Raw genomic sequence first — 26,926 nt, 5'->3', positions numbered from 1 at the left:
TCCCGTACCACACATCCATGCTATTGAAATGAATGAAAATAGGTCTTGAAATCTCATTAAAGGAAACATTCTATGAATTAAAGAAAAAGTAGAGAGAGAAAGAAAAGAAAATTGGGAAAGAGAAAGAGATGAGTTTTTATTAAAGAGATTGTGCCAGAGAACCCTTGTCTCTTTGGACCGAAAGGGTCTCCAAGGGCACCTGCTTCGTCCTGCCGTGAGGACTTACCTGAAATGACCATCACTGAGGAGTTTAGTGACAACACATTTGCAGAAGCAGGACATCACGGTGACATGGAGCTGGAGGCAGTCCATCCTGTCCTTGGGCCCTGCCTCAAATGACAAACGTGCATCTGCTCTTCTGGAAACATCTGTCTCAACCCCACGGCCAGCTTAGCAACCTCCCTCAACATGGGCCAAGCTGCCTTGACCTTCAGCGAACCCAAGCCCAGCTCTCCAGGTGACAATGGACCCTACAATCTCTGCGCACATTTGGACTTCACCATCCTCCCACTTCCCTTTAGACTCGACCCACTTCCCTACAAAATAATGAATCCAACTAAAACAAGGGCACTGGTGTTTTATACTTTATTTGAGAAGAGACCCTACATAAACTATGTCAGGAGGATACAGGTCTACACACAATTTCATCAATCAATAAGTGGCGTTTTTAACATAACACTGAAGATATGATACCATGAGGAGGACAGACACATGACCCAGAAGTATTTACAACTCTCGCATATGCTATATTTATACTGGAGATGGATATATATACATATATACATGTACATGTGCATATACATACATGTGTCCATACATACACACACACATATATACATATATATGTATAAAATGTTTTTAAACAAAAAAAAACAAAGAAAGAGTTAGCGGTCTTGCAGCAATTAACCCTTTGAAAGTGAGGGACAGTTGGTTTCCACGAGCATCGCGGTGTGGTCTCCGCCCTCACATTTAACGCCAACGTGGATAGATTCCGATGAGGACGCACGCAAGTTTGCATTGGGAACGGAAGCGTGAGGGTGAAGAATGGGACGACCAGAATGGGCCAAGAGTGGCGGACGTGCACGGTGGGAGAAATGACCTTTGGTGACACCATTAAATCATCCTTTTGTATTAAACATAAGTTATTAATACAATTTAAAAAAATAATTTTCTGTTTTCTCTTGAGGTTGGGGAGGAAGGAAGGGTGGGGTGGGGAACAGAGAAGGGAGAGCACTTGCCTTTTCAACACGTCCCCCTCCCCTGGGGCCATCTGACCAAGTTAGAATCCAGGTTTCTTTCTTTTTTTGCATAAAGGACACCATTGCATAAGAATTTACTTTGACCATAAGCCTCTTCTCCAAAGGCAAATACAGTTATCATTTTAACAAAATTGATTCTCCAAGACTAGCCAGGATGCAAATAAACTTAGCATAGCCAATGGATTTATCATCTAAAAAAAAAAAAGAAATGAAAAACACAGGACCTCAAAGAAGGGGCACTATTAGTAAATCCCCAGTTTACTAAAAACCTCCATCACCCATTTTTTCAATTAATGACTTTGGGATCCGAACAACAGGCAGCGAGCATGATCAACACTCCCCTGTAGCCCAGGGACAAAACAAACAAGCGTCATGGAGGACTGTTTCTAAGTCCTAAAACAGAACTGAGGAATAACCAATGGAGATGAAAATAAACGCAGTTGAGCACGCTTCAACTCTGCTGCGGCCAAGCTCTCCTCCAATGAATGATCATTGTATGTACCCACTCTTAAACCTTTCCCATGCTGTGCCAGGTGGTTCCCCCCCGAAACTCTGTTAAGATAATCTTGGCCTCAGAACAAGTGTGAGCAAGCATCCCAGGTCGACATGCCGTGCACACACACCATAGTTTGGCAGTTGCCACGGTTCAACCTCAGATGGCCAAAATATGTATATGAACACAGGGAAACAAACACATGGGGTCAGACGCGATAAGAGCCACTTGACGTATATTTAGTACAGAAAGCTTAGGGGTGAGGGTGGAAATCAGTCACAACAGCACCTGCACTTCATCGGCAGAATTCCTCTCTGAGAACATAGCCCACTGAAGTAGGTACCGGCTGACTTGCCAGATAGTCAAAAGTTTGCTGCACATCAGCCTGAAGATAAAGAGACACATAACGTACAGCAGGAAACAAATCAGTGTACATCATTTACATGGCGATAAATCCTACATTTCCCTTGAAATAAGAGATGTCAAGTAGCACTTAGTTGAATACAAGGTGTGTTCTGCTTTAGACCTAGTAGTCAAAAGCCATTCATGCAAAAAAAAAATCACCTCCAGTTTTAGCTGGATGTTTAAAGGACACTTCTCCTGAAAGCTAGTCCCCTTCATATAGGGAAGGGGAAAACATTCCACTCAGGACAGCCCGTATCAGCTGGGAGTGGAAAATACAAGACTTTGGTGTTTGTAGGGCGTTCGCCTTAAGAACTCAGATGTATCACTGAGCTCGCCTCTGTGGAGGGCTGGACGTGCCCTTGAGAATTGTAGGAATTGTCCAGAAAAAGTACTGAGAACCTCTCTAGGATTTTGTTCTCTGGCTTGTCCCCTTTTGAGGATTCCATGGCCATTGCCTCTCCTTCTAAAGATGTAGTCCTGTCTCAGTCCACCTTTCCCCAGCCAGGGGACCACCTGTTCCCCACCAGTCAACTCCTAGCTGCTGCTTCTCTCACGGCGGAAATGTTCTCTTATTAAACTCTCCTACAGTTGTTGGTCCTTCGTGTGCATATTCATTCTAACCCAAGATTGTCCCTTAATTTCAATAAAAAACAAAGCACCTCTATACTAAAGGACTCTAGTACAGAATGTCTGGCCCTGCCCTCATCACTAATCTAGAGAGATCTGTCTTTTCTTGTGGCGAGTATGAGTGCTGAATGGGACGCCCCCTATAGGATGAGGAATAGGGGTAGAATGGCTTCTCCTCAGACTCACTCCAAGGTTAAAATCCACAGTTCCACTGAACTTGGTCTCTGAGCTGGTGTCACCACTTTAATAAGAACCCCTTGTGGCCTTCCACTGCTGAATGTTATGATTTATGACAAACAACACTGGAAGGGGCAGAAAGTGGAGGGAACAGTGCAGATCCGTGGATGGTCCAGTGACAGTTGAAGTGGGATTTCACCAACATCTGTAAAATAGAGGACAGTATTTAAGGTGGCATGTCCAGTGACCGTCTTGCCTTCCAGCACTGGGGTCATCCTGATACAAGCTGAAGGATGCTGCCAATTGGTTCAGAGAAGATGAGGCTGCCTCTCAGATGACACTGGTGTGTTGTCATGCTGTGTACAAATGGATGGCCACAAAGCAAGGTGACAATGTGTGCTTCTGCTGTGCTCATTGTCTCAGCATGCCTGTCAGTCTGGGCCACCTCCACTTCCACTGGGATCATTTAAGGCAAAGTCAGCTGCTGGGTGGCATTCACAATCAAAGGGCAACTGATGGCACTCAAAGTGGTGCCCCAACCTGAGTCTCCAACACGCCTAACAACGACATCACTAGCCCTTTTCTGTCCCCGAAGTTCGTAGCTTCCGCTCACGCCTGTGAGAGACTGCCTCCAAAGTGAAACGGACTTGTCTATCATGGGGAATATGCATAAATTTTAAGAAGAAAGTGATTGCCAATAAGCAGCCCCCTACATGGGAGTTTCTAAGCCAATGGTGCCTTAAGACTGTTTATAGAAGGTGCATGTGCCAAGGTGTGCTCTCAAATGGTATTTGACTTTTTTTCTATCCCTCTGAGTCAGGAGACCTGCGTGTGTTGGTCCAAACCCTATCATTTTGGTTAGCAGGTCAAGAAACAGCTAAGCCAACCTGCTTTGAATAAATACAAGTCTTAAGCACTTGAACTTAAGACTTCCACTCTTTCAGGTGGAAGCTCTGATGGATGAGAAGTGAAGGGAAAAAAGCAGTTCCTTCCTTAGGTATGGAAGGTCAATCAGGATAGCAAGCCTTGGTTGAACTGAGGGGGACTGTTTGCTGTCCTTGGTGCTGAAAACAGATACGAATCACTGAGAAATGGGAGAAGCGAGAGACTGCCTAGGAAACTGAAAACTCTTCCAGCAGAGGCTGAGTTTAGGTGAGTGGCCTCAAACCATGTTTGAAACACCTCTTTTGTGTGCCATTTCACATGGAAGAAGCTCGAAAATTACCCCAGTTTTCCTGTGGGACAGAGTTAATATATCACCCATAACTCTGACGGGGTAGTGCTTCCAAAACACCTTCTCATTCAGACCCTGCTGGCACTGTCCCACATATGAGTCAAGGACCCAAAACCCTTAGAAAAGAAGCTTATATGTGGACAGATTCAGCATCAGGGTCTGCAGATACAGCCTACGGATACCTTTTCCCTGATACCAACTGCAAAGAGAGGGTTGTTTTGGCTTGCTATGACCAAATGTTGACTTGCATCAAACTTTACCACTTACTGAAATATGGGCCTCTGACTGTCTCCCCCATAGTTTCATGGTCACATTCTGAGAAACTGAGAACTCTTACTACACTCATAAAAAAGTCCTCATAACTCATAAACAATTACTTCCTAACTGCCCCACCCCCCAGGCAATATACACAAGAGATCTCAGAAAAGCAAACCTACTTGAGAGAGTGTGAATCAGCCCCCTATCTGTACCCAAAACTTTGCCAAAGAGAGCAAACCTGGTTACTCTCACATTCAGAGAGAGAATGTTCTTGACCTGATTTGCTTTCTTTCATTTCATTTTGACAGTGCCCTGGGGCTCACCCACCACGGCTCGCATACATAACCAAGAAGGGCCCTTGATTCCGTGAGCAACAGAAGATTAACACAGGCCATTCTGGGTTGCCTCCAACTCCAATGGGCTTGAAAAAGCATTTGCTTTTAGGCATGAACTATAATCAATCTTTTTCAACCTTGAAAAAAAATATCCCAGTAGCCTCCAAGAAAGAATACACCCAAAAAGAAAGAAAAGGAAGAAAAGCATTAAAATAGGGTTTTGGTTTTTGTGGGGTTTTTTGTTGTTGTTGTTGTTCCTGTTAAATATTAGATCAAATGTTCCAAATGCAGTGAGTTGTTTCTCCAGTGATGTGCCTGGAAATTTTAAATAATCAGCCTTGTCACCAGGCGATCACATGGTGAAATCACTTGTTCGAGGCAGGGAAGGAGATCAGCTCCTCAGAATTACCAGAATGAGTCATGGGACCTCACCCTGGAACAGCCTGCCTTTCCCAATTTTACGCCGTAATTTAAAATCCTAGACATAGCCCAATTTGGACGCTCATTGCCAAGGAAGGGAGAGTGCCTTCTGTCTGCTGGACAGCTGCCAGGGGAAACCCACCTGGACACAGGTGTCCAACAGAGGTGCTCCGTTTCTACAGAAGACAAACAGAAATCGAGCCCATGGTAGAAAGAGAAAAGGGAAGCTGAGAGTCTGAACTTGAGCAAAATATGTGTAAATTTCTCAGGATTTCAGGCACTCCGCTTTATTCTGATTTCTCTGGAGTGGTCAAAACCCCTCTTATTGCAAAAAAAAAAAAATCATGCACAGAATTCAGTCAGTTGCATCACACCTGACTGTTGCTAAAGGAAATGAAATTCGAGGGATTTAACTTGCCAAGTAGTCACTATTGCGAAGTACTGAAAAGAGTGGCTGGTGTCACAACGGCCTGGGATATTTTAGGGGCTGTAAATGACATCCCTGCTGTCACCCTGGCACGCTGGCCTCAGGATTGATCATCAGGGGGTTCATTTCCAGGTGGATGCATTTTTCAGTGGGATTCCCACTCACACCTATTCACAGGTGCTCAAGGCTACTGGAGGTGTGGTTTTAGCATCAAATGATAGTCCTAGGAGAAACAGGATCTACTTCAGAGTCACTGTCACTTTGGGTGCTTTCTGCAAGATCAGGTGTCTCACCCAATTTACAGAGCCAGCGTCACACAGTCTTACTTAAAAACAAAAACCCTAAAAACAAAACAAAATGAAAGATGACATTTATATCTATAGACCAGCAACAATGGATGGCATGGAGTTCATCGCAGCAGGAGATGCTGATTTTCTACAAAATGTTCAGGACTTCAGGCCTGAAAACAAAATCTACCAGCAATTCCTTTTCAGTGACAGAGCCAAATGGGTAAAACAGCCTCTCTCTGTTTGGATTTTTGTAAAGGTATTCTCCATCCCTGGATGCTCAAAGGTCATTCAAAGGGGCAAATGCCAAAGATAGGCTCTAGATACCTGGTGCCAGGGGAGATTTAAGGAAAGTGCACTTTGAAACAAAGCAGAGCCCAAAAGCAGCTCAAGGATCAACAGGGAGCAAGCCCATTGGCCACACCCACTGCAGAGACTGGGCTCTGCTGGTGGGAGGGGCCCTGGGGCATTTGGACAGCTGAGATCTCATTGGTGCCCACATTAACCCTCTGTGGCAGATGGGGTGGTGAACAGCAAATGGAGGTTCCAGTATCACTCAGGAGAGAATCAGAGCTCAGCCTCCTACTGCTTTTACCTCCTCTCTCCACTTCAACCACCATTTGATCAGAGTCAGCCTTCCAAAAAGATCTCTCGTCGGCCCTGGCCGGTTGGCTCAGTGGTAGAGCGTCGGCCTGGCGTGCGGGGGACCCGGGTTCGATTCCCGGCCAGGGCACATAGGAGAAGCGCCCATTTGCTTCTCCACCCCCGACCCCCTCCTTCCTCTCTGTCTCTCTCTTCCCCTCCCGCAGCCAAGGCTCCATTGGAGCAAAAATGGCCCGGGCGCTGGGGATGGCTCCTTGGCCTCTGCCCCAGGCGCTAGAGTGGCTCTGGTCGCGGCAAAGCGACACCCCGGAGGGGCAGAGCGTCGCCCCTGGTGGGCGTGCCGGGTGGATCCCGGTCGGGCGCATGCGGGAGTCTGTCTGACTGTCTCTCCCCGTTTCCAGCTTCAGAAAAAAAAAAAAAAAAAAAAAAAAGATCTCTCGTCTTAGCTAAGAAAATTAAAATGAAAAAAAAAAATAGAAGTCGTACTGGAAATCTTAGAGGGGAAAAGGGGGGAAAAACAATATTGAACTATACCCAGAATTATAAGAAACAAAATGTAAAGAGTAGGGTTGGGTTGGACATGATGAATTTGTTTCAATGGATAAATGTGGATAGTCGATCACAGGACATTAGTATGTTTTCTCAGACCCACGGAAAGGCCAGAGGTAAAGCTACTTCGGGTCATGATGATTTGTGGAATAGAGGGTCTGGTCTCCTAAGCCTCCTGGGATTCCTTCCACTTGATTGTTCCCAAAAAAGGGAGGTTTACAGGCTCAATTCTGCTCTGGAGGCATAAATCTTTCTGTGCCTTCCCAGTACACGTCTCATCTGATTGAAAGAGACTCTCATCCCTCCAAGACTCGGAAGCTGCTGCAAATCTGTGTCAATATTACAGCCTCTCCACCAAATAAACACTTTGCTGACATGTGGCGTGGGGTGCCCTGTTCTGCAGGGACATAGCACACCCACATAGAGGTCTGGGAGGAAAAAAGAAAAAGAAAAGAAGGGCACAGTTTACCATTTATCAGCATATTTTAACAGCCAAGGTGGGGGGAAAACTAGAGACATTTAAAGGAAAAGTTCTTTGTGGCAGGCTCGCCTCTTCTCAAGTCAGAAGGAAGCATGACTTGGCGCAGTGGATAAAGTGTCGACCTGGAAATGCTGAGGTCGCTGGTTCGAAACCCTGGGTTTGCCTGGTCAAGGCACATATGGGAGTTGATGCTTCCAGCTCCTCCCCCCTTCTCTCTCTCTCTTTCTCTCTCTCCCTCTCTCTGTCCTCTCTAAAAATGAATAAATAAAATAAAATAAAAAGACAGACTGCCACATTCTAATGGCTTCCTAGTCCCGGGATCTCTCCTGCAAAAGCAGCTGGTGAGGTGCTAATAAGAGGTTAATCACTTGGTCTAAAATACTGGTAAGAGCCTGAGGGTGGCGAGGAAAAGGTTTTCCACTCCAGAAATCTGGGCTGTATGACAAACACGGTGGACGGCCAGGCTCAGGAAGGGGGTGTGGTGCATAGGGCTTGCCTAGACTCCTCAGAAAAATACTCCTTCCTTTGAAGAGGCGGGGCCAGGGCGGGGCCAGTGGATGAACGGAAGAGGTCAGAGTTTGGAGAGCTTTCAAAGCTACATGAGACGAAATGGGTCCGAATGCTCAGGGTGGGAAGGTTTGCCCACTTGTCCTAGGTGAGAGCAGGAGAAGTTGTAAAGTTATAAAGGTAACTGATCTGAGATCGGCACCTCCGCAAGGAGCTGGCCGCTGTCTGCTTCACACTCAAGACGGGTCCAACTGGCCCCGGACATTGAGGTGACTCGTTACCAGTCATCTACCAAGTAACACCCAGTCCAGCCTGCTCACGTCCAGCCAAGCACGCCCGTGTCCCATGTTGGTTCAGCTGTCCCAAGGAATGCCTCTTTCACTTCAACTTCCCATTCAGTTTGAATACTTCAGTTTTATATCTAATTGTTTCAGCGCTGAGATAGGGTCAGTAATCTACCTGAACTCGCTGACGTTTATATTTGTACTGATGTATCATTCAGACCCAAATCCAGTGAGTGCTTCCCACCCCCTTAGAAAATTAAAATTAAATTGTATTTAATCTCATTTTGTGCGATCTCCCTCCCTTTCCAGATAATTAATTTAATAAAATATGCATCAAGGTTAGGTTTGGTTCTGTGTTTCTCTAAGAAAACTAGTCCAGCTTTTAAAGGTGCAGGATCTGAAAACTCAGGACTTAATCTTCCTCAAAAAAGCCCTAAGTTTATAAATGAGCCATCCGGCAGGAAGTCGAAAGCCATGTGATGGTAATTTAAAAAGAAACAAACTGTGAGCTATAAATTTAAGAAACCACAGGCCTGATGCACACTTATCAGCACACACATATACACTCAGATCAGTGAAAAAAACACAAATGCGGCACATTGGCTAGCTGAGCCGTATGGGACCAATGGGAGTATAGGGGTGTGTGTGTGTGTGTGTGTACGCGCGCGTGCGTGTGCGCGCATGTGTACATGTGTCAGAGTTTGCACTGTGTCACGACGTGAGCTTGAGCATCTAGACCAAAACACAACCCTGATAACTGCTTTCAAATAAAGATCAGATTTGCTTCTGTGTGGCTGTGACATGTCTTGGCCCCGAAATCTATTTTCCCAGTCAATACACACAGTGTCCTTGGCTGGCAGCTTTCACTGCTTCCCAAAGAAATGCCTAAGAATATACAAAGAGATTCTTGTTGCTCCTAGTAAAGACAAGAGGCAGAGTAGGAAAATCAATTTCACAGAGAATCCGAATCAGAAAACCCCCAGAGAAATTTGTGCTCCGATGTCAGGGTGAAGTATTCTAAAGTCCTGAGGTAAGTTTCCCAAACGCCCCCGATGATGCGAGCGGCTCTACAGAGTCTGGAGGACACTGCATCTGAGCTAAAGGGCTTTTCTTAAGACTTCTGATGCAATGAATGGCCCTAGTCTGTAGAGAAGTCGTGGTTTTGGCTTTGAGGTTTTGCTGGGGCTGCTGTCTCCACGTGGTACCCCATAGTGAGTTACAAGGGGTTCTGGTGATCCTGCAGCGCACCACCCACATAAGGAGAGAGCTGACAAGTTAGGGCTCAGAGGACGGCTGTATCCACAATCCCAACCAGGAGAAAAGGAGCTGGGGCTGCCCCCCTTGGAAGGAGCCTAGGAAATACCAGCACAGACATAGGGCAAGCCCTTTGTCCATCAGCACCCCACGCCGCACCTGGCCACCTGTCTGCGGTCATGACCTGTTGCATCTGGACCTGGAAATGCTGGAGGACCAGGGGTCCAGTGCCCGCTGACGCAGGGCACCCTCGTCCTTTATAAGCCAATTTACTTTGTGCAGCAACCAGACACACTGCAAAACTGTCATCATGCCTTGGTTTGCGGTCGCCCCAGGGGAAAGCCAATACCATGACAACCACTGTCTCACCAATGGAGCAGAAAGCCTGGCTCAGTCCAGTAGTCACAGAGGTCAGCACCCCTTCTCCCAGAGTCAGAACCCCGCCACACCCCTCTGCCCCAGGAGGCTAAGGGTTCATGGACAGTGAGCACAGTAAGTGGGGAGAGGAGAGGGGGCCGCTGAGGGTGGGCTCGCAGGGGTCCAGGTAGGATGTGCACGAAGCCACCACCCGCATCTCAATGAGCTCTGCAGCAGGCGCCTGCTCGCAGAGGTTAATCCAGATGTCAGCGCTGTCTGAGCTCGTGGAAATCACTCCAGGGCACGGATCCTTCAGGAGGCCTAATGGAACAGTCAATTCCACCGGTCCGCGGGAAATGAAAGTTTTCTGCTTTGTGTGCCGAACCATTCAGCGCCAATTTTCTCGCTGTTTGAAGTCCACGCTGTTTGTGGTCCTGGGGTTCACCTCGTATTAGGACTTTCACGGAGTCTGAGGAGCTGGCTGTCAGTCCCATGGAAGCAGGAGGATAGGAGTCAAAAGCAAAAAAAAAAAAAAAAGTAAAAAGAAGAAAAATGAAAGGAACCCTTCTTTACTGAGATTTACTTCTCTACTGCAGGAAGCAAAAATCAAATCACCTGGGCCAGGTTTGTTTCTTCACCCCAGAAGTGGGATCGGAGATAAACGTCAGGTAGCCGTTACACGGGGATGGAGCATGAACACTTCACCAAGAAAAACAAAACATTTAAGGAAGCTATTTTGAGTACACTCCACCAGTTAATGTATTTGTTTTGTTTTGTTTTGATGACTCCCATGTCCTCTTCTTAAATTGAAGGACAACAACCAGACTTTGATTTGAGTACTCACAGTTCTCACTGGGCTTCGGGGATGTTTCCTCGAAAAGAATGTGGGCGAACACAGTGGATATCCGGGCTCTCGATCCACCTTCAAGAAGGTTAGCTGGATTGGTCATTGTTCAAAGTGAGAAGAAACCATCTTCAGATGTTAAACTGAAAAGCGAGCCCTGGGGGCTAAGCACTTCTCAGATGTCCAACGGGCCTTTTGTCATTTGCGTGATGGATGCTTCTATGAAAAACATCAGCTTTGTTGGCCATAAGTATCTCTCGCAAGCTCTGAGCAGGGGCCGCGGCAATGCAGATAGAGCAGTGTTTGTGGTGATTAGGGAAAATTAGTAGAGCTTACTGTCCTGCCTCTCTATGATGGGAGAGCCCAACACACTAGAATAAGACACCATTCCCCACTGCAAACTTCAGGCCAGACCGTGTATTAAGCATGGAACTTCAAGAGGAAAGGAATCTTAATTTTTTTACTTTGATCAAGAATTCCAAGTATGTTAGAGGGCCCCCCGATCTGCATGGCTCTCCTTGTGAAACAGAAAGTTGTTTATGCTTGCTCACTGAGATGTGGGACAGAGACATCTCTTGTAAAGTGTGGATCTGGTGTAGGCATTAAGGGACCAATGCTACATAAGGCACCAGGGAAACAGGCTCTGTCAGAAACCAAGATGGAGGTCCTTAGGGGGGAACAGCTATGCTCACAGCAAAAGTCCCACTACCCAATACAGTGACACACAGGTGTTCACCACATCCTCCACAGTCAGAAACAGCGAGCAGTTGTCAGCATCTCACATTCTCCCCGCCCCATCCCTGCGAGGGCCTGGTTCCCCCTGCAGCACTGGCAAAGGACATGCCAACCCATGAATGGGACGGGATATGGTGGAAACGGCTCCAATGTGGTCTATCAGACAGCCAGGAAGAGTGAATTTCAGATGCTCAGAAAGCCATCATCGGCATAATTTAATTTGGGGAGTACTGAGTGATCCAAGTTTACAAGATGACAGATTTCCCATCTGTACCTTTCTGAGCATCTCTGAGGCCAGGTCATCTCTGGACGTCTCATCCCCGAGTAAGCCCAGGCTCGAGCAGACCAAGCCTTACGGAACTGACCTGTGGGCTCCAGGCAGACCTTCCCTGAAGCCATTCTGATGAAATACATGGCCACAAGTGTACAGTGTATACAGGTCTGCACTCTCCTGAGGAGGGCACCCAGTGATGGTAAGCAAACCCAAAACATTTCCTGAGGCTTATACTGAGATCATAATAATGATATAAAAACTTGGATTTTTTTTTTTTCTTTCTTAAAACCTATTAGGTGTTGGGAAAAAAAGTATTTGGTATCAAAGAAAAGGTTGAAGCTCCAGGAACCAAAAATATAGCGGCCAGGGCACCAAGGTCTGGGTTCAAGGGCCAGTTCGCTCTAAGGCAACTGCCTCGGAGTATTCCAGCAGGGTGGCTCTCGACCAAAGCTGCAGCAGACGACCCAGGGGCACCTGCAGGCAGCCCTCCAGGCCGCTGGCCCGTGGGTTCATTCAACAAACATCTATCAGGTGTTCCTTTGTTCCCAACTCTCAGCAAAGCCAGGGAAGACCTCAAACCTCAACACTGTCCATTGCAATAACAACACCAACAATACCTCACGTCAAGATAATGGGGCTGCTTTCTGCTTTGGAAAAATGGGGCCGAGAAGCCATTTGTTATTCCTGAGCAAAAAACAAAACAAAACCAAACAAAACAAAAACGATGGTGACTAGTCTACAACTTCAGACACTGCCCTCTTTCCAAGAGCTCTTCACAATAGCAGTTAAAGGTAAAAATTTCTTGGCTTCAGACCCAGGGTCCAGACTGCCTGAGAGGGGGGCAGGCCTGTCCCCATATCTGGGAATGGTGTCTGCCCACATTGGGTGTGTTGGTGTTGAATGGAATGGGACAAGGACGTTCTGGAGCCAATCAGCCAGCCAAGCAGTCTGCTGGGGTCCCTGGCGTGTCTGCCTGGCTCTCCACACCAACATCCCTCAAACCGAACAGTCACGGAGTCTTCCTCATTTGCCTTCTATGATCAATTTCCTGCCATTGGTAACTTCTTCTCCTCCCCTCCTTACCGATCATTCATTTTTTCTTATTTCTAACAAGGTTTTTTTTTCTCTCTCTCTTATTTCTAACAAGTTGAAAAAAATAAATGGGACCAGAACATAGATATATATTTTTTTAACTAAAAGGGACTCTAAGAATGTCTAGTACAACCTCTTAAATGTCTCAGAGAAAAGTCTGGTCATCTGAGAGCTTAGCGGACTTGGCCAAGGTCACCGGGTTGCTAAGAGGAAAGCCGGCATTCTGACGGTCCCCCCACCCCCACCCCCACCGCTCACCGAACTTCCTGAGCACCTGCTCTCCCGGCACAGCAGCCTCGCTTCTGCTTCTGAGTCAAGTCTCCTGCAGACCCAGAAACTGCTCTTCAGCTCTCCCGTTGGTGTTGGTTTCTGTAGTATTTAGCACCAAAAATATTTGCACTAGTGTAGTCTGCAAAGTGAGCATCACCAGAGGAGAAGGGAGGGGCCAAGGACCCTGTGCTCCAGGGGTGACTTGTGCATGATCCTGCTGAGGACAGGGAGCACCGAGTCCTTGGTTTTCCAACTAAATGGGGCTTAGGGACCCTCAAAATCCACTCCAACGACAGGTAAGTAATTAGTGGGCAACATGTGGTTCAAGTCCAAGATACAGAACTGGGGTGACCCTTCCTCACAGCACCCTACTCCAAGGTGAGCGTCCAACAGCAAGTCACTCGTGCTCAGTCCAGAAAGGGACCAGGGCAGGGGTTGGGGATGGCATGGCGGGGACATCAGCCTGGGTGACCTGGGGCATCCAGCAACCATCCAGATGGAGCTCACATCTGGCCACGCCCTCATAGTCACTCTGGTATGCCGCTTAGGATGCAGATGTTGGGATGAAGGGGACTGGTGTGACCACACTGGCCGAAAGGATATCATTTCAAGACTCAGCCACATTTAGTGCTTTAGAAATAAATGAGTAAACCTTTACCAGTGCTTTTCAGGTGTGCAGAAAGGAGGAGGAAGGAGACCGAATACTCCCTCTGGGTCTAAAGGAGCCTCAGACACTTCCGGCCTCTGAGTTGCTGTGACAAAGGTGCAAAGGAAGAGAGGAGTGTCCTTCTGGAGCCCATCCCTGCCCCAGCCTGTGAACCCTCAGAGGCAAACGCCCCCCACCCATGCAAGGCCTTTGGAGGGCTATCCAGTGCTCCACACGGTACTGAGAAAAAGGACACCATGACTCAGTGCGCTTAGAATCTAAGAATTTCAAAGGTCTGCGGGGCTGGAGATCAGCAAGTACACCCTCTCCTCTGCAGGTGGGGAAACTGAGTCATGGTACAATGAGCCTTAGAGGTCCTGTCTCAGTATAGGAGAACTATTCCACTCCACTCCCTCTCCAGAGCCCCACAGTATAATCTTCCCCCTAGTGTGATACATTAAAGCATCGAAAAAAAATTTCATAGCACTGTTCTCCACCTCCTTCACTATCCAAAAACCTTTTATGTTTTTACTTGCCGAGGTTAATAAGTCAACGTGTAAAGTAGAGTCTACACAGGGGGTCCGGCAAGAGCAGTAAGAATAAGGTCCTCCCTCTCTGCTCCCTTTGCTTGCCAGCCTTTTCCTCCGGCTCTTATGACAGGGGACACAAAGAAGACACAGCCCCAGGACCACACAGGGGCCCCTGGGACTGGGAGGAGGGCGAGCTGACTACCTTGGCCCCTGCAGGGTACTCCTTGTTTCCCAAGGAACCACTTTCTTCCAGCAGGCCACGGTGACTCACTGCCTTTAAGCAAACCCTCACACATTCCTCGCTCCCAGTTGCCCACCAGCCCCCAACTCCTCCCCACCTGACCCTATTTCCCAGTCCATCAGTGACCACAAGGCTCTGGAAAGACACAGCCCAAAGACAGAGGCCCCGCAGGGTCCGCCCTGAGGAGGGTACCACCACAGCGGGAGCCTTGGAGCCCCACAGCTAACCGGAAGACACTGGCCCCGGCTCCTCAGAGGACTTCCTCCAGAAACACCTTTCCCTTAATCACGCCTCGCAAAACCAGACAGGATCATTCAGTCCAGCACTAACAGCCTTGGGGGCTCCGGGGGAAAGATGGAGATGCAAAACAGCGCGGGACTCCTTGAGGTGGTCGATGCAGAGTTCTGCTCACAGCTCCTCCAGGCTGGGCACCCAGCACAGAGGGACCCCCCGCCCATGCCCAGCTCCAGCACCCCCAGTCCATCTGATGGCCTCGCTGATCCCTGAAGCCCACCCAGCCCTACAGTCAGAGCACAGCTCTTTTCTGTTCGAATAAAAACATGTGTTGGTTTAAAAAAAGAAGCAAAACCACAAACAGAGAATTCAGTCCTGAACCCCAGGTGGTGAGGCCCATCCTGCGGGTCACCAGGATGTCCAGGACCACGACAGTCCCTTAAGCGGGTGGGCAGAGTGCGAGTCAGAGGCCTCCAGGAGGTTCCGAGGGACAAAGAGCAGTCCGGTAGGTGGCTCTGTGCTTGGGGTGAGGGGCGTGGCCTGGCCTCCCCGGGGGCGGGGGCGGGAGGCTCTGTGGGGCCGGGACACCCGCCTCTCGGAGCTGTGCTTGGGGCGGGGAGGCCCAGACGCGTCGCAGTCAGCCCCGGACAGCAGCAGCCGGGAAGGCAGAGGGCGCTGGCGCCGGCCCACACGCTTCCTTCAGCCCCTGGTCAGGGCTCCTCATTGAGATGCGGAGCCTGCGGCCCTGGCCCTGCACTGCACTGCGCTGCGCGGATCTGGAGAAGCGCGGCCCCGCCCCCAGATGAGATTTCTCAGCCCCTGTACTTTCACAGCAGCTCAAAGGCAGATGCATCAATCCTTCCAGGGGCTGGAGACGTGGGGAGAATGCCAAGGGGCCGGATGCAGGTGCCAGAGAGATTCTCCGCCTCCGGTCCCTGAAGCAAGCACCACCCGCCAGCCTGGCACCCCGCTCCCTCCGCCACAGTGGTTTCACCCCGGACTCTGGCCGAGCTCGGGAATGGGGCTAGGCTCTCCGGGAAGCAGAATGAGAAGCAGAGGACCCAGGACATATCTCATAAGGGCCTACAAGGGCTCAGTCTCCTGCTGTTGAGACCTTGTGTCCACAGGTGCAGACAACACAGTGCGTTCCCTGCCCCACCTCTGCTAGAAGGCTTGGGGGGGGGGGAGCTCCCAGCGATGAGAGGACGAGGCAGAGCCTGGAGACAGGTCGAGGCTGCAGCCTGCTTGGGAGTGGGGGGAGCTCCCAGCGATGGAAGGACGAGGCAGAGCCTGGAGACAGGTCGAGGCTGCAGCCTGCTCTTCTGTGGTCCGCTCAGTCCTTTCAGTCCAGTCCTTGACGTTCCAAGGACAGACAACACAGCTCACATGCCACAAGGAGCTGGCGTGCGGTTAACAGACACAGGCGGTCGCTGTTGTTGTGTCCTCGTGTTTCATTGCTGCTCCTTTGTCTAGTGTTTACCTGTAGGCCCACCTACAGGTAAAAGCATCAGGACGACACTTTCTGGAATGGACAGGTTAGAAAACTGTCTTGACATGGACGGATTTCTCTTGAACAGGGAAGGCATGGAGACAATGGTCAGGGGAGGCATGAGGCCCCTGGTCCCCCGTGATTTCCTCGCTGAACACGGTTGACGCGGCCTGCCCACCCACCCGGGCAGGTGACTCCTGGCCCCACATGAACACTCTGCAGCGTCATGGTCTTCCACTCAGGAAAGCAAGAGCTGAGGAAGTCCAGGCCATAGCTTCAGTCAAAAGGAATTTTCATGTGTGTTCATAACACTTAATATTTTTCCAAGTTGTTCCAGTCTTGTGGTTTCTGTATCAGCAGCTTCTCTCTGTGTTAGAGAAGGTATCTCTCTGCAGATATAGATAGATAGATAGTTAGATATATAAATATATATATATATATATATATACGCCAAACTGCCTTACAGGATTTTTTCTTTCTTTCTTTTTTTCAGTGTTGTATGTGTAGCAGGCACTTGAGTTTATATGAAGATGTTCACTTCAGTCAAGGTGGAGGGAAGGAGTTCTGAGGTGGACGGGGGGTGTGAGGCCAGGAGAGAGGAGGCAGCAGAGGGGGAATCCACGACCACCGGCCACCGCTAGCCGAGGATGTCCAGGTAGATGGGGGTGGCCTTCCCCAAAGCGTGGAGGATTTTGTAGATCTCCTTGATGTTTAATCGCTGCTGCGGCTCCCTCTGCCAGCACCCCAGCATGACGTCGTACACCTCTTTGGGGCAGACTCGGGGCCGTTCCAAAACCCGGCCTTGGGTGATGCACTCGATGACCTGAAAGAGCGAGGAGAACGAGAGCGTTACATCAGAGCTTGGCCTGGGCCCCAGCGGGAGGCCGCAGCTTCGCTGGGGAGACAGAGTCTGGCTGGTTCCCGCTGCACAGGCAGAGCTTGGGGCTGGAGACAGCGCGCAGTTTCTCGTGTGTCCCATGTGTGCAGGTAACGAGGACAGTGACCTGCGCTGGCTGGCAGTGCCCACTGCTGCCCTGGGCACTGCTCCTCCCGGCCGGACCTTCCCAGACTCCCACTACCCTCCTCCTCTGACTCGTTCCTCCTCTCTATTCCTGACACTCACCCGATGCTGGGCCACCTTCACTTTCCATGTGGAGGCGGCCTGGCCTATGACCTGCCCTTCCCTGTCTTATGGGCCCGCCCACATGACTCTGAAAGCCCCTTGACGAAGCTTTGCACCGTCCAGCCCCTCCATGGCCATCTTCCCTTAGGTCTCACTTCCTGGGGGGCTCCCTCCGCCACAGCCTCTGTGCACAGCACCACGTGTGCCTCTCAGCAATGACACGGGCCCCTTCCTCGGCTCTCTGCACCAAACCATCTGGGCCGTTTTCTTTAACGTCCTTGACACAAGGACTAGCTGTGCCCTGCTGGGTGCCCAGTGCCAATCTAGTCAACCTCACAGGATCTCAGCATCCTCACCCGTAAGATGGGGATCAAATGTCTGCTTTGACCACCTGCGAGGAGTGTTGCAGGGACAAAATGAGAACAAGAAAGGGACCAGGTGACCCAACAGACTGAAGGGGAAGCCATGAAGCAGAGTTAGACAAAGCAAAGCACGTGTGGCCGGACCAGTGCCGGCCAGACCAGCACTGCGGGGCATCGGCCACAGACACTCTGGCCCTGGGATGGCTGGTCGAGCCATCGTGCACCACCTTCCTAGTCACATTTACCAGGAGTCTGTGATGGCTCGATAGGTCTCTAGCGGCTTGTGTCCCCTTTTCTCATTACAGCCCTGTTTCCATCACCATTACCTCCATCCCCAGGCAAAGGGATCTAGTTCCAAGTGCAGCAGTAGCCACTAATGCCAAGACCAGTGCACTCAGTAAGGTCCCCTCCAACGTGGGGCCGTTGAGGTTGTCAATGTCCATAGGGAACATGACTGCCAGTGACTTCCAGTGCTTGGCTGCTGCAGTGGGTGGGGAGGGAGAGGTGGCCACAGTAGGACACCGACCTTTAAGGCGGATGCCTTACCAAACAGTGCCAGAAATGACCACGGACACTTGGTTAGCTCCAGGGAGCCAGCCTGGGCGCCCAGGATACCTGCTGCCGGTTGCACCCTCCACCCAGACCCTGTCTTTACGAGGCCACCAAACTACTCGAGCTGTGTGCTCAGGGTGCACATCTGTGCAAGTATGTGTGCATAAGCATACACGCATGCGCACACACACATGCGTGCTTACCACCAATCCCACCCCCAGGAAAACAATAGCAATTTCTAAAATACCATAACAAATGGGTTCTGACATATACTTTTCATTTTTTTAAAGGTCATGAAACTGTTTTGTCCTATTTTAGGAAATTGATCAGGACTTATTCAGCTTGCAAATGGTGAAATATCACAGATTCAAATAAATGCTTTCTTTTGTCTTTGAAATTCACATAATTAAGTGGTCAGGGCACAGGAAAGAAAGATGAACAGAGCTTCCAAAAAGAAAGATAATTTCTTGAATGTTCAGATATGATTCCAATATGAAAAGCCCCTTGTGTTCTCGTTTTGTTTGGTTTTTTTTTTGGAGAACAGAAGATCATAAAAATCAACTCCATCTTGCATTGGTCTGCTGAGTTGGGAGACCACGCCCCTCACTGTCTAAAACTGCATGGAATCCCTGGGTTGACATGACTCTGGTCCAGACGTAACTAGAACCATCTTGACTAGGTTTGGAGGCAGAGGAGTTCCGTGGCTATAGCCTGAGCCTCCTCCACATTCTAGAAGCCCTGAGACCCCGCCAATCCATCTCTGGACCCCAAGCAATTCCCCTTCCTTCCTTTGTCCTGAATCCCAGTAGGTGTTTGTGTGAAAGGTTCTGAGTCAATGTAGCCAGCATGCTTAGAGAAGTGCCTGGCACTAAGCATTAGCTATTGTATTATTAAAATTTGAAGATTATTTTTTTTATTACTAGTGTAAATTAAAATTATACACATAGTGTTTGTTATTGTTATGGTTACCATTATAATTTATTTTATTCCTGGGAGTCCATAGGTAGCTCTATCCATAACGTGAACTGTGCCTCCCTAACTTCTGGTCCCGCACATCCCCAGGCCTGGCATGCCTAGGTCCTTTGGGGATGCAGATATTTTAGACATATGAAGTAGTAGATGTTCCCACAAGATGATACACCTGAAAAACTCATAGTTGTTCTCTGTCATCCTTTTCTTGCTTAGTGATGTTTAAGTGCAGCAAACAGAACAGTGACTCGCGTCTCAACTGCGACATCTGATTTCACGCTCTCTTGACAATTAGACCTCATTGCCTACAGCTGTCATTTTTTCCTACTAAGAAGCTCTCCCCCCACCCCATGCCTACGTCTGCTCTGTTGGCTCCAACCTCCCGGTTTGTACACTACGTCTAAAGCCTGGCCTGAGACGTCTCTCATCAGCCTTCCCCCAAACTGAGGCCCGCCTCTGCCCCTGTACCTCTGTGTTTGAGAGCTGGAACCAAGGCTGCTTTCCATAGGTGAAGATCTCCCAAAGGATCACCCCGAAGCTCCACACGTCACTCTCCGTAGTGAACTTTCGGTACATGATGCTTTCGGGGGGCATCCAACGTATGGGGAGCATGGTGTGTCCTCCAACCTAACAGGGGTCAAGACAGGGGCACACAGAGAGTGACTAGATGGCCAGAACCAGTCCCATCTACCTATACTCTTCATATGGAGATACACTCTTGATGCATTTTATTCTAACTCAGACACCACTTAATGCAGCTTGTGCCAGAGGCCAGCAGGGACAGTGGGGTAAGAGAGCTACAACAGCGGAGGCAGCTGGAGGAGCAATGAGAGAAAACACCTAACGGAAGGGGAGTTCCTCGGCACTGAGTGTAAAGGAAGATCACCAGGTAATCTCAGGAGGAGAGAAGGTGTCGGGATTGGGTGCCACAGGGAAGTTAACCTTGAGGGGAAGCCCAGAAGAAAGTCAGCACAATCAGTGAGCGAGGCCATCGGGTATCAAAGTATTTGCAGACCTCGGGTTAGCCTCCTCGGCCCAGGTGGCCAAGGTGGTCAAGGCACAATATGGCCCAGGTGCAGCTAACCTGTAAGACTGTGGCTTCTGCTTCTATATGACAAACCTGATTTTCTCACCACAGCTTAGAACTCGGTGTTTGCAGTGAACGGGACAGGGAAGTTCCAAAAGTATGGAAGACCACGTGCTAATAAGAAATCCGGTGGACCAAAAGAGACTGTGCAGCGGTTCTCAGTACGATCTCCAAGGCCAGTAAGGAGAAACTCTTCAAACAGCTTGAGGAAGACAGCAGCCATGGGAGTGTCTACAGATCTCAGAGCCAAGGGCAAGAGGGTGTGATTGCCATTGAGGGTATCCCTCCCTGAAAAAGACATTAGGGGACTCCTCATGGCCCAGCAGGTGAGTGGCATTAGCCTAAGGGACGTAAACTTCACAGGATGTTTCAGAGCTCAGGAGCTAACTGCATCACTAGTGAATGCAGTCTTGGGAGGTGGAAGTGAAACTTCTGGCTAGTACATGGGATTGGCTGTTAGAAAACGTGATTACTGCTGACAGAAAGCACTCCCCACAAATTCCTGATGAGCTCACATTGCTGTGGTAGACCAGTCAGAGGAATACTACTAATAATGGGCATTTAAGAGAGAATGACTTATGGGGAAATGGGCAATCTTCTAAAAAGAGAAATTGTGTTTGCCTTATCCGCTTGAAGTATTTTAGGAGATAAACGATGATATGGATTTGCAGTTGTTTTTGCCCTAGTATTTTATAATCAAGATAGCTCTGTATCAAGTGTAAGGACAAATGATGATGTTTCTTTCAGACAAGCATCAACTCAGAAGCTTGACCACTCACAGCCTTTCAGAAAATGAAGGAGCAAAAATTGATCGAGGATGTACAGAAAGGCAGGAAAAAGAAGTTGGAATATACAATGACTTGAGATATAGCACACAGTGCAAAGCAAATAAGCCACAAAAATGCAATTTAAATCTGAATAATTGCTGCTAATTTGGTAGTAAAATGTGGTACAATTGCTAATAAAGGCTTCCATAAAATAGAGACATAAAGTAAATAATAATGCTAATAATGCTAATAGCATTACCATTGCCACTATTAGCAATACTTATTTGGAATGAAACTTCTAGATAATTTCGACAATAAGTGCACAGAAAATTAGGTAGAGAAATAATTAAAAGCCTGATAAAGACTTGTCTTTAGAAGGGAGGGAAAGGGAACCCACAGTCATCAGTTGTTGATTATAACAGCTTAAATTTAGATGAGCTTGCTAGAATTTTAAAGTAGCTTCTAGAAGAATAGAAATAGTACATCTATCTTCCAAATCAGCTCTAGGAAAATAGAACCAACAACCTCTAACTAATACCGAGATGACTACAAAAAGAGTAGGATAATGGTGGATAGAAAGCACAAAATGAAAAAATTAAATATCACTATCGACAGTAAGTAAAAATACTATCCCTTAAATAAGAAAAAAGGCATGTTAAAACTCACATGTGTGTTCTTTATAAAAGACATAGCTAACAAAATCAAAATATTAGAAATAAAAGAATGTAAAAATATGACAATGAAAGGAAAAGTGAATTTGTTAAATATAGAATATCTAATATACATTATATTATATATTAAATGGTTAATATAGTGAAATTGAATATATATATGAAAAAATTTCAGGATGCCAAGAACTATATGGCTACAAAGTGATTTATATTATATTTGAAGCTGACAAAATTCACCATTATGATAACTATAAACTTTTATGCTCTGATTAAGATAGCAACATAAAACTATAAAGAGTAAAACAAGCTATAAATAAAAGGGAATTGACACAGCTACAATTATGATGAGAAAGTAAAACACTTCTTTCACAAATTGACAGATCAAGAGGACAACATGAGTGAAGATACATTTTTAAAAATACAAATAATAAGTTTGAACTGTTAGATGTGAGTGTCCTGTTTTCAGCCTCCCTAAAAAGTTGCATATTATTGTCAATTATTTAAAAAACATGTATGAAGACTGATCACACTGTTATATCTTAAAAGAAATCTGAAATTCAAGTGAAAAGTAAGCAATATAAAGTACAAGTAAAAAACACATATGTACCAAATAAAATAACTAAAAGGTTCTCTTTGCTCAATTAAAAAAAAAACTATTTGGTAAAGACAATAACTGAAAATGAAATATTACTTTTAAAAGTTAAAAAAAGTAAAACCTTAAATTCAAAAATAATTATAATTATAGTGAAAAAATCTATACATGAAAAAATACAAGGGCCAGATGGTTTTATGGGTGAGTTATGATAAAGTTTTTCATCTTATTTATTCTTTACCAAACAAAAACAAAAAGTAACAAAAAAACTGCTCCAAGCTACATTCTGTGGCTTGAGTATCTCTGTTGACAAAATCAGTCAAGCTTAGAAAATAGCCAAATGAATATACATATAGGTATTTTGTGTATATATGTGTAAAACTATCTCTGTTATGCATATAGTCTCAAAACCTGAGTAAAATATCATCTTATCATTTTTATACTAGAAATGAAAAATATGCCTGTCTTTAAAAATCTGTTTAATTTACTAAATAAAAGAAGAAAAACTAACCTTTTAAAAGGTGCCCAAAATTTCCAACACTCTTTCCTGATTCAAAGTTCTAATTCATTATTAATAGAAGGCAACTTTCTTTTTGACACACTAAAGATCATAATTACTGATAAAACATTATAAGCATAGAAGTATCTTTTATCACTGATTTCATGCAACACTGTTTAGTTGGGGTCCTGGCCAATGTGATAGAGCAAGAATTAAAACAAGGCAGAATATTAAAAAGGAAGAGTCAAACTTGCCATTGTTTGCATGTGACAAGACTACTCGAGACAATTAACTAAAAAGCAATTAGAACAATTATCTGGTTTAATAACTTCCCCAGATGTAAAATGAACATACAAAAGTCAAACTATTCTCACACACCAGTAGCAAGGACTTCAAAGTTCAGTGGGAAACAAAATAGTTTGTACAACAGCAACAAAACATTTAAAAATCCCTAGACTTAAATCTTAGCAGAAAAAAAGGAATATATAGAAGGTCTAGTAAAGAAAAGTGTTGAAAAACATCAAAGAAGATCTAAATAATTAGAAAGATATGTCTTTTCCTTGGGTAGGGAGACTCTGTGTAATAAACCTCTCATTTCTCACTTGTATTAATTCTAAAATTCAACCCAATCCAGATAAAAACCCCATAGGATGATGTATGAAAATTGACACAATGATATCAAAGCTCATCTAGAAGAGTAAATACTTAATAAAAACTAAGATACATTTGAAATAGTACAAAAAGGGATAATTGCTTTATCAGATAGCAAAACACATTATCAAACTACAGCAATGAACACACTGTGCTACTGGCAAAGGAATAAACAAATTTTGTTGATTGATGGACCAAACAGAGTCTAGGAACAGACCCATGTATAAATATTAGAATTAAATATATGAAATGATGGATTAGTAAGCAAAGCATTGGGACAATGAACTATTATTCATTTAAAAAGTACACTTAGATACCTACCTCACACCATATACAAAAATCATTTCCAGATGGATTAAAGAGCTAAACATAAAAAACAAAACAATAATAATATTAGAAGAAAACTTAGAAAAGTATTTGTATAACTTTAGGAATGGAAGACCTTCCTAAATAAGACACATGTTCAAGAAGCCATAAAGAAGGACTTCAAGATACAACTTGTAAAAGTAAATACTTTTTTGGCATGGCAAAATACAAAATAAACATAGTTAAAAGACACGTGACAGAGAAAATATTTCCAATATATATAACAGACAGAGAATTAAAATCCACGTATTATAGAGCAATCCTTTAAATTAGTTTAAGAAAGTGGCCCAATAGAAAAATGAATAAAGAGGAAGAGATGATCCACAAAAAAGCTACAAATGGCCACAGACGCATGAAGAGATGCCAATCAAAACAACGAAGAGACACATTTTTTTAATGTCATGTGAGAAAAATTGAAAAGGCTGATGCTATCTGGTGCTTGAGAGGGTATGAGGAAAGAGTCACTCTCAAATGCCACGGTTAAGATTAAGGCAGCTTTTGCTGAGGGAAGTTGGGCAGAATCTGTCCACATTCAGGATGTAAGTGGCTTTTTATTTCCTTCCTAGGAGTCTGAGAAAAATACTTGCTCCTGTAAGCCAAAATATGTGGTTGGAGATGTTCATTTCATTGTTTCCAAGGGCAACAATTTGTTTATCACTAAATGTAGATGCTGTAGTTACAAGGAATTAGAGTTGAGTTCTGTGTGATGATAGGAAATATGCCTAGGATATGTTAAACAAAAACTCAAGACATTCAAAATATATATTAGCATCTCATCCACATAAAAATATGCATACACTGCCCTGGCTAGACAGGTCAGTTGATAGAGTTTTGGTCTGAGCACAGAGGTTGCTGGTTCAATCCCCAGTCCGGGCACTCACAGGAACAAATTGATGTTCCTGTCTGTCTGTCTGTCTCTCTCTCTCTCTCTTTCTCCCTTTCCCTTTCTCTCTTTCTAAAATCATCAATCAATAAAAAATTTAAATATGCATACATAAGCAAATATATTTTAGGGCAATAATGCATGACTCTCTAAGTGAATAGAAAAAGGTCAAGAAAGACAGCATTACATTAAACCAGTGATTTCCTCTACAGAGGGGAGTGATGATGAACCCTGATCAAAGAGAAAGTTCCACCTTTTATGGTATGTATTTCTGTGCTATTGGAAACATTATCTTAATCATGCATCACATCTGAAAATTTAAAAACAATAAAAGGAAAAAATAAACATATGAAGAAAGAGAAAACAGTAGGCCTAATTTATTTAAGTTCTATGTCAAAAGATTTTTTTTTCCTTAAAGAAAGTTATGTTTGATATTGAATCTAGTAGAATGTTTTATGGTACTTGGGAATTTAGGAACATTTCTCTTGAAAAAAATTTTTAATAATGAATTCCTCCCAATTGATTGTGGTATTTACCCGATGTGATAATTTTATACATGACTCAAAATAAGATATCTTCAATTTTACAAAGAGAGAGAAATTCAAGCATGCTTCTGTAGACTTTGAGGAGCTCAAGTGTTTGGGCAGACAAGCATCGGAAGGGTATTAATTGGCTATAAATTCTCCCCACCAAGAATTTATCAAGACTTTCACTGGACAGCACCACCAATGCGGGTGATGTATGTATGGCATTCTTCCAGAAGAATAAACTATTTCAAGGGGCCAGTGATTTAACAAAAAGAGCAATTAATTGGAAGTCAGAAGCATTTGGTTCTGATGTGACTTTTAACAAGTGCTTAATGTCTGTGACTTTCAATTTCCTCATCTTCAACACAGGCATGAAGCCACCGGCCGGCCTAAAGTGCAATGATGTATGTGAGAAGCCTGAGCATCAGTACAAGCAAAAGCGGACTCATCAAGTGCAACAGCTCTGCACTGGGTGTGTCCTCCCGTGCTTCTGTGCTAATGTCGCCTGGCCTGTGGTGGCGCAGTGGATAAAGCGTCGACCTGGAATGTTGAGGTCGCTGGTTTGAAACCCTGGGTTTGCCTGGTCAGGGCACATATGGGAGTTGATGCCTCCTGCTATTCCTCCCCCCTTTAAAATGAATAACAATCTAAAATAAATAAATAAACCTAATGTCCTAGATTTTTCCACATTTCTAATAAAGATGCATCTAGACTACCTTGACTTTGCTCCACAACTACCTACATCCTTTTCCCACATTAGAGACACCAGTCTGAGAAAGGTTGTGGTCAAATCCTCACATGGTAAAAATTATTGACAAATATCCTCATGGTAAAATCAAGGCAGCAGATAAGCAATAAGCTGAAATAATAGTCTTACTATGGATAATACTAATTAATACACACAGAGGAGCGCCACAGGACGGTACATACTCTCCTCACATCATCCTTTCTCCCATCCTACATAATCGAATGCCCTGTTACCCCATTTCATAGAGGAAGATGAGGTAACTGGCGCAGGCCCGGCCTGAGAAATATCAGCCAATGATCCAGGCTCTCGATGAGAGGCACTGAGTATCTGATGGCTGAACCTCGAAACAGCAAACATAGAAGAATAAGGGAAAGAGTCCAAGAAGTGATCCTAGAAATAAAGTAAGTCCTTGGAGATCACAGGATCACACTACCTTTGATGACAGCTTCCAGAACCTCTATTCTTGTGGATTCCGTGTTGTCAGCCTGATTGTCCCCTATAAAGTTCCCTTTCATCTAATGGTATTAGCAGTCACTGATGGTCACTGCCCAGAACTGTTATTTCATAGTGGCAGCCAAAGGATGACATTCTAATTCTAGCATTCCCTCTGCATAGGTTAGCTGGAAATTGTTAATAAATTAAAACTTCCCTCATTTACTCCTTGGTTATCTTTGTAACAGCTTATTCAAGAAATGCTTGGTTCTCTCCCTCTATTTACCAGTTCTCAGAATAGTGGACTCATTCCCTAGCATCCTCCAAAGGTGAGCTCTGAGAGCTTTATTTTGGTTTGGTTGGTTGGGAGATGCATTATCAACTC

General features: G+C 45.8%; 1 protein-coding gene across 2 annotated transcripts in view; it reads right to left on the bottom strand.

The window, feature by feature from the left end:
• Positions 1 to 16,589: 16,589 nt before the first annotated feature.
• Positions 16,590 to 26,926, bottom strand: part of NTRK3 (neurotrophic receptor tyrosine kinase 3) — a 347,391-nt gene continuing 337,054 nt past the window's right edge. Inside the window, exons 17-19 of one of the 2 annotated variants that reach the window (XM_066355626.1) lie at positions 23,907 to 23,948; positions 19,787 to 19,945; positions 16,590 to 17,135 (exon numbers count right to left, since the gene is read on the bottom strand). In XM_066355626.1, the coding sequence (XP_066211723.1) occupies positions 16,950 to 17,135; positions 19,787 to 19,945; positions 23,907 to 23,948 (387 nt within the window). In that variant the 3' untranslated portion in view covers positions 16,590 to 16,949. The remainder of the gene's footprint in view (positions 17,136 to 19,786; positions 19,946 to 23,906; positions 23,949 to 26,926) is intronic. The other variant, XM_066355622.1, reaches the window with a different exon arrangement.

Source organism: Saccopteryx leptura, chromosome 13, assembly GCF_036850995.1.
Source record: "Saccopteryx leptura isolate mSacLep1 chromosome 13, mSacLep1_pri_phased_curated, whole genome shotgun sequence".
In the NCBI taxonomy this organism is placed as follows: Eukaryota; Metazoa; Chordata; class Mammalia; order Chiroptera; family Emballonuridae; genus Saccopteryx; species Saccopteryx leptura.
Note: the sequence above shows the minus strand (reverse complement) of the source record. Positions and strands in the feature narration are given on the sequence as shown.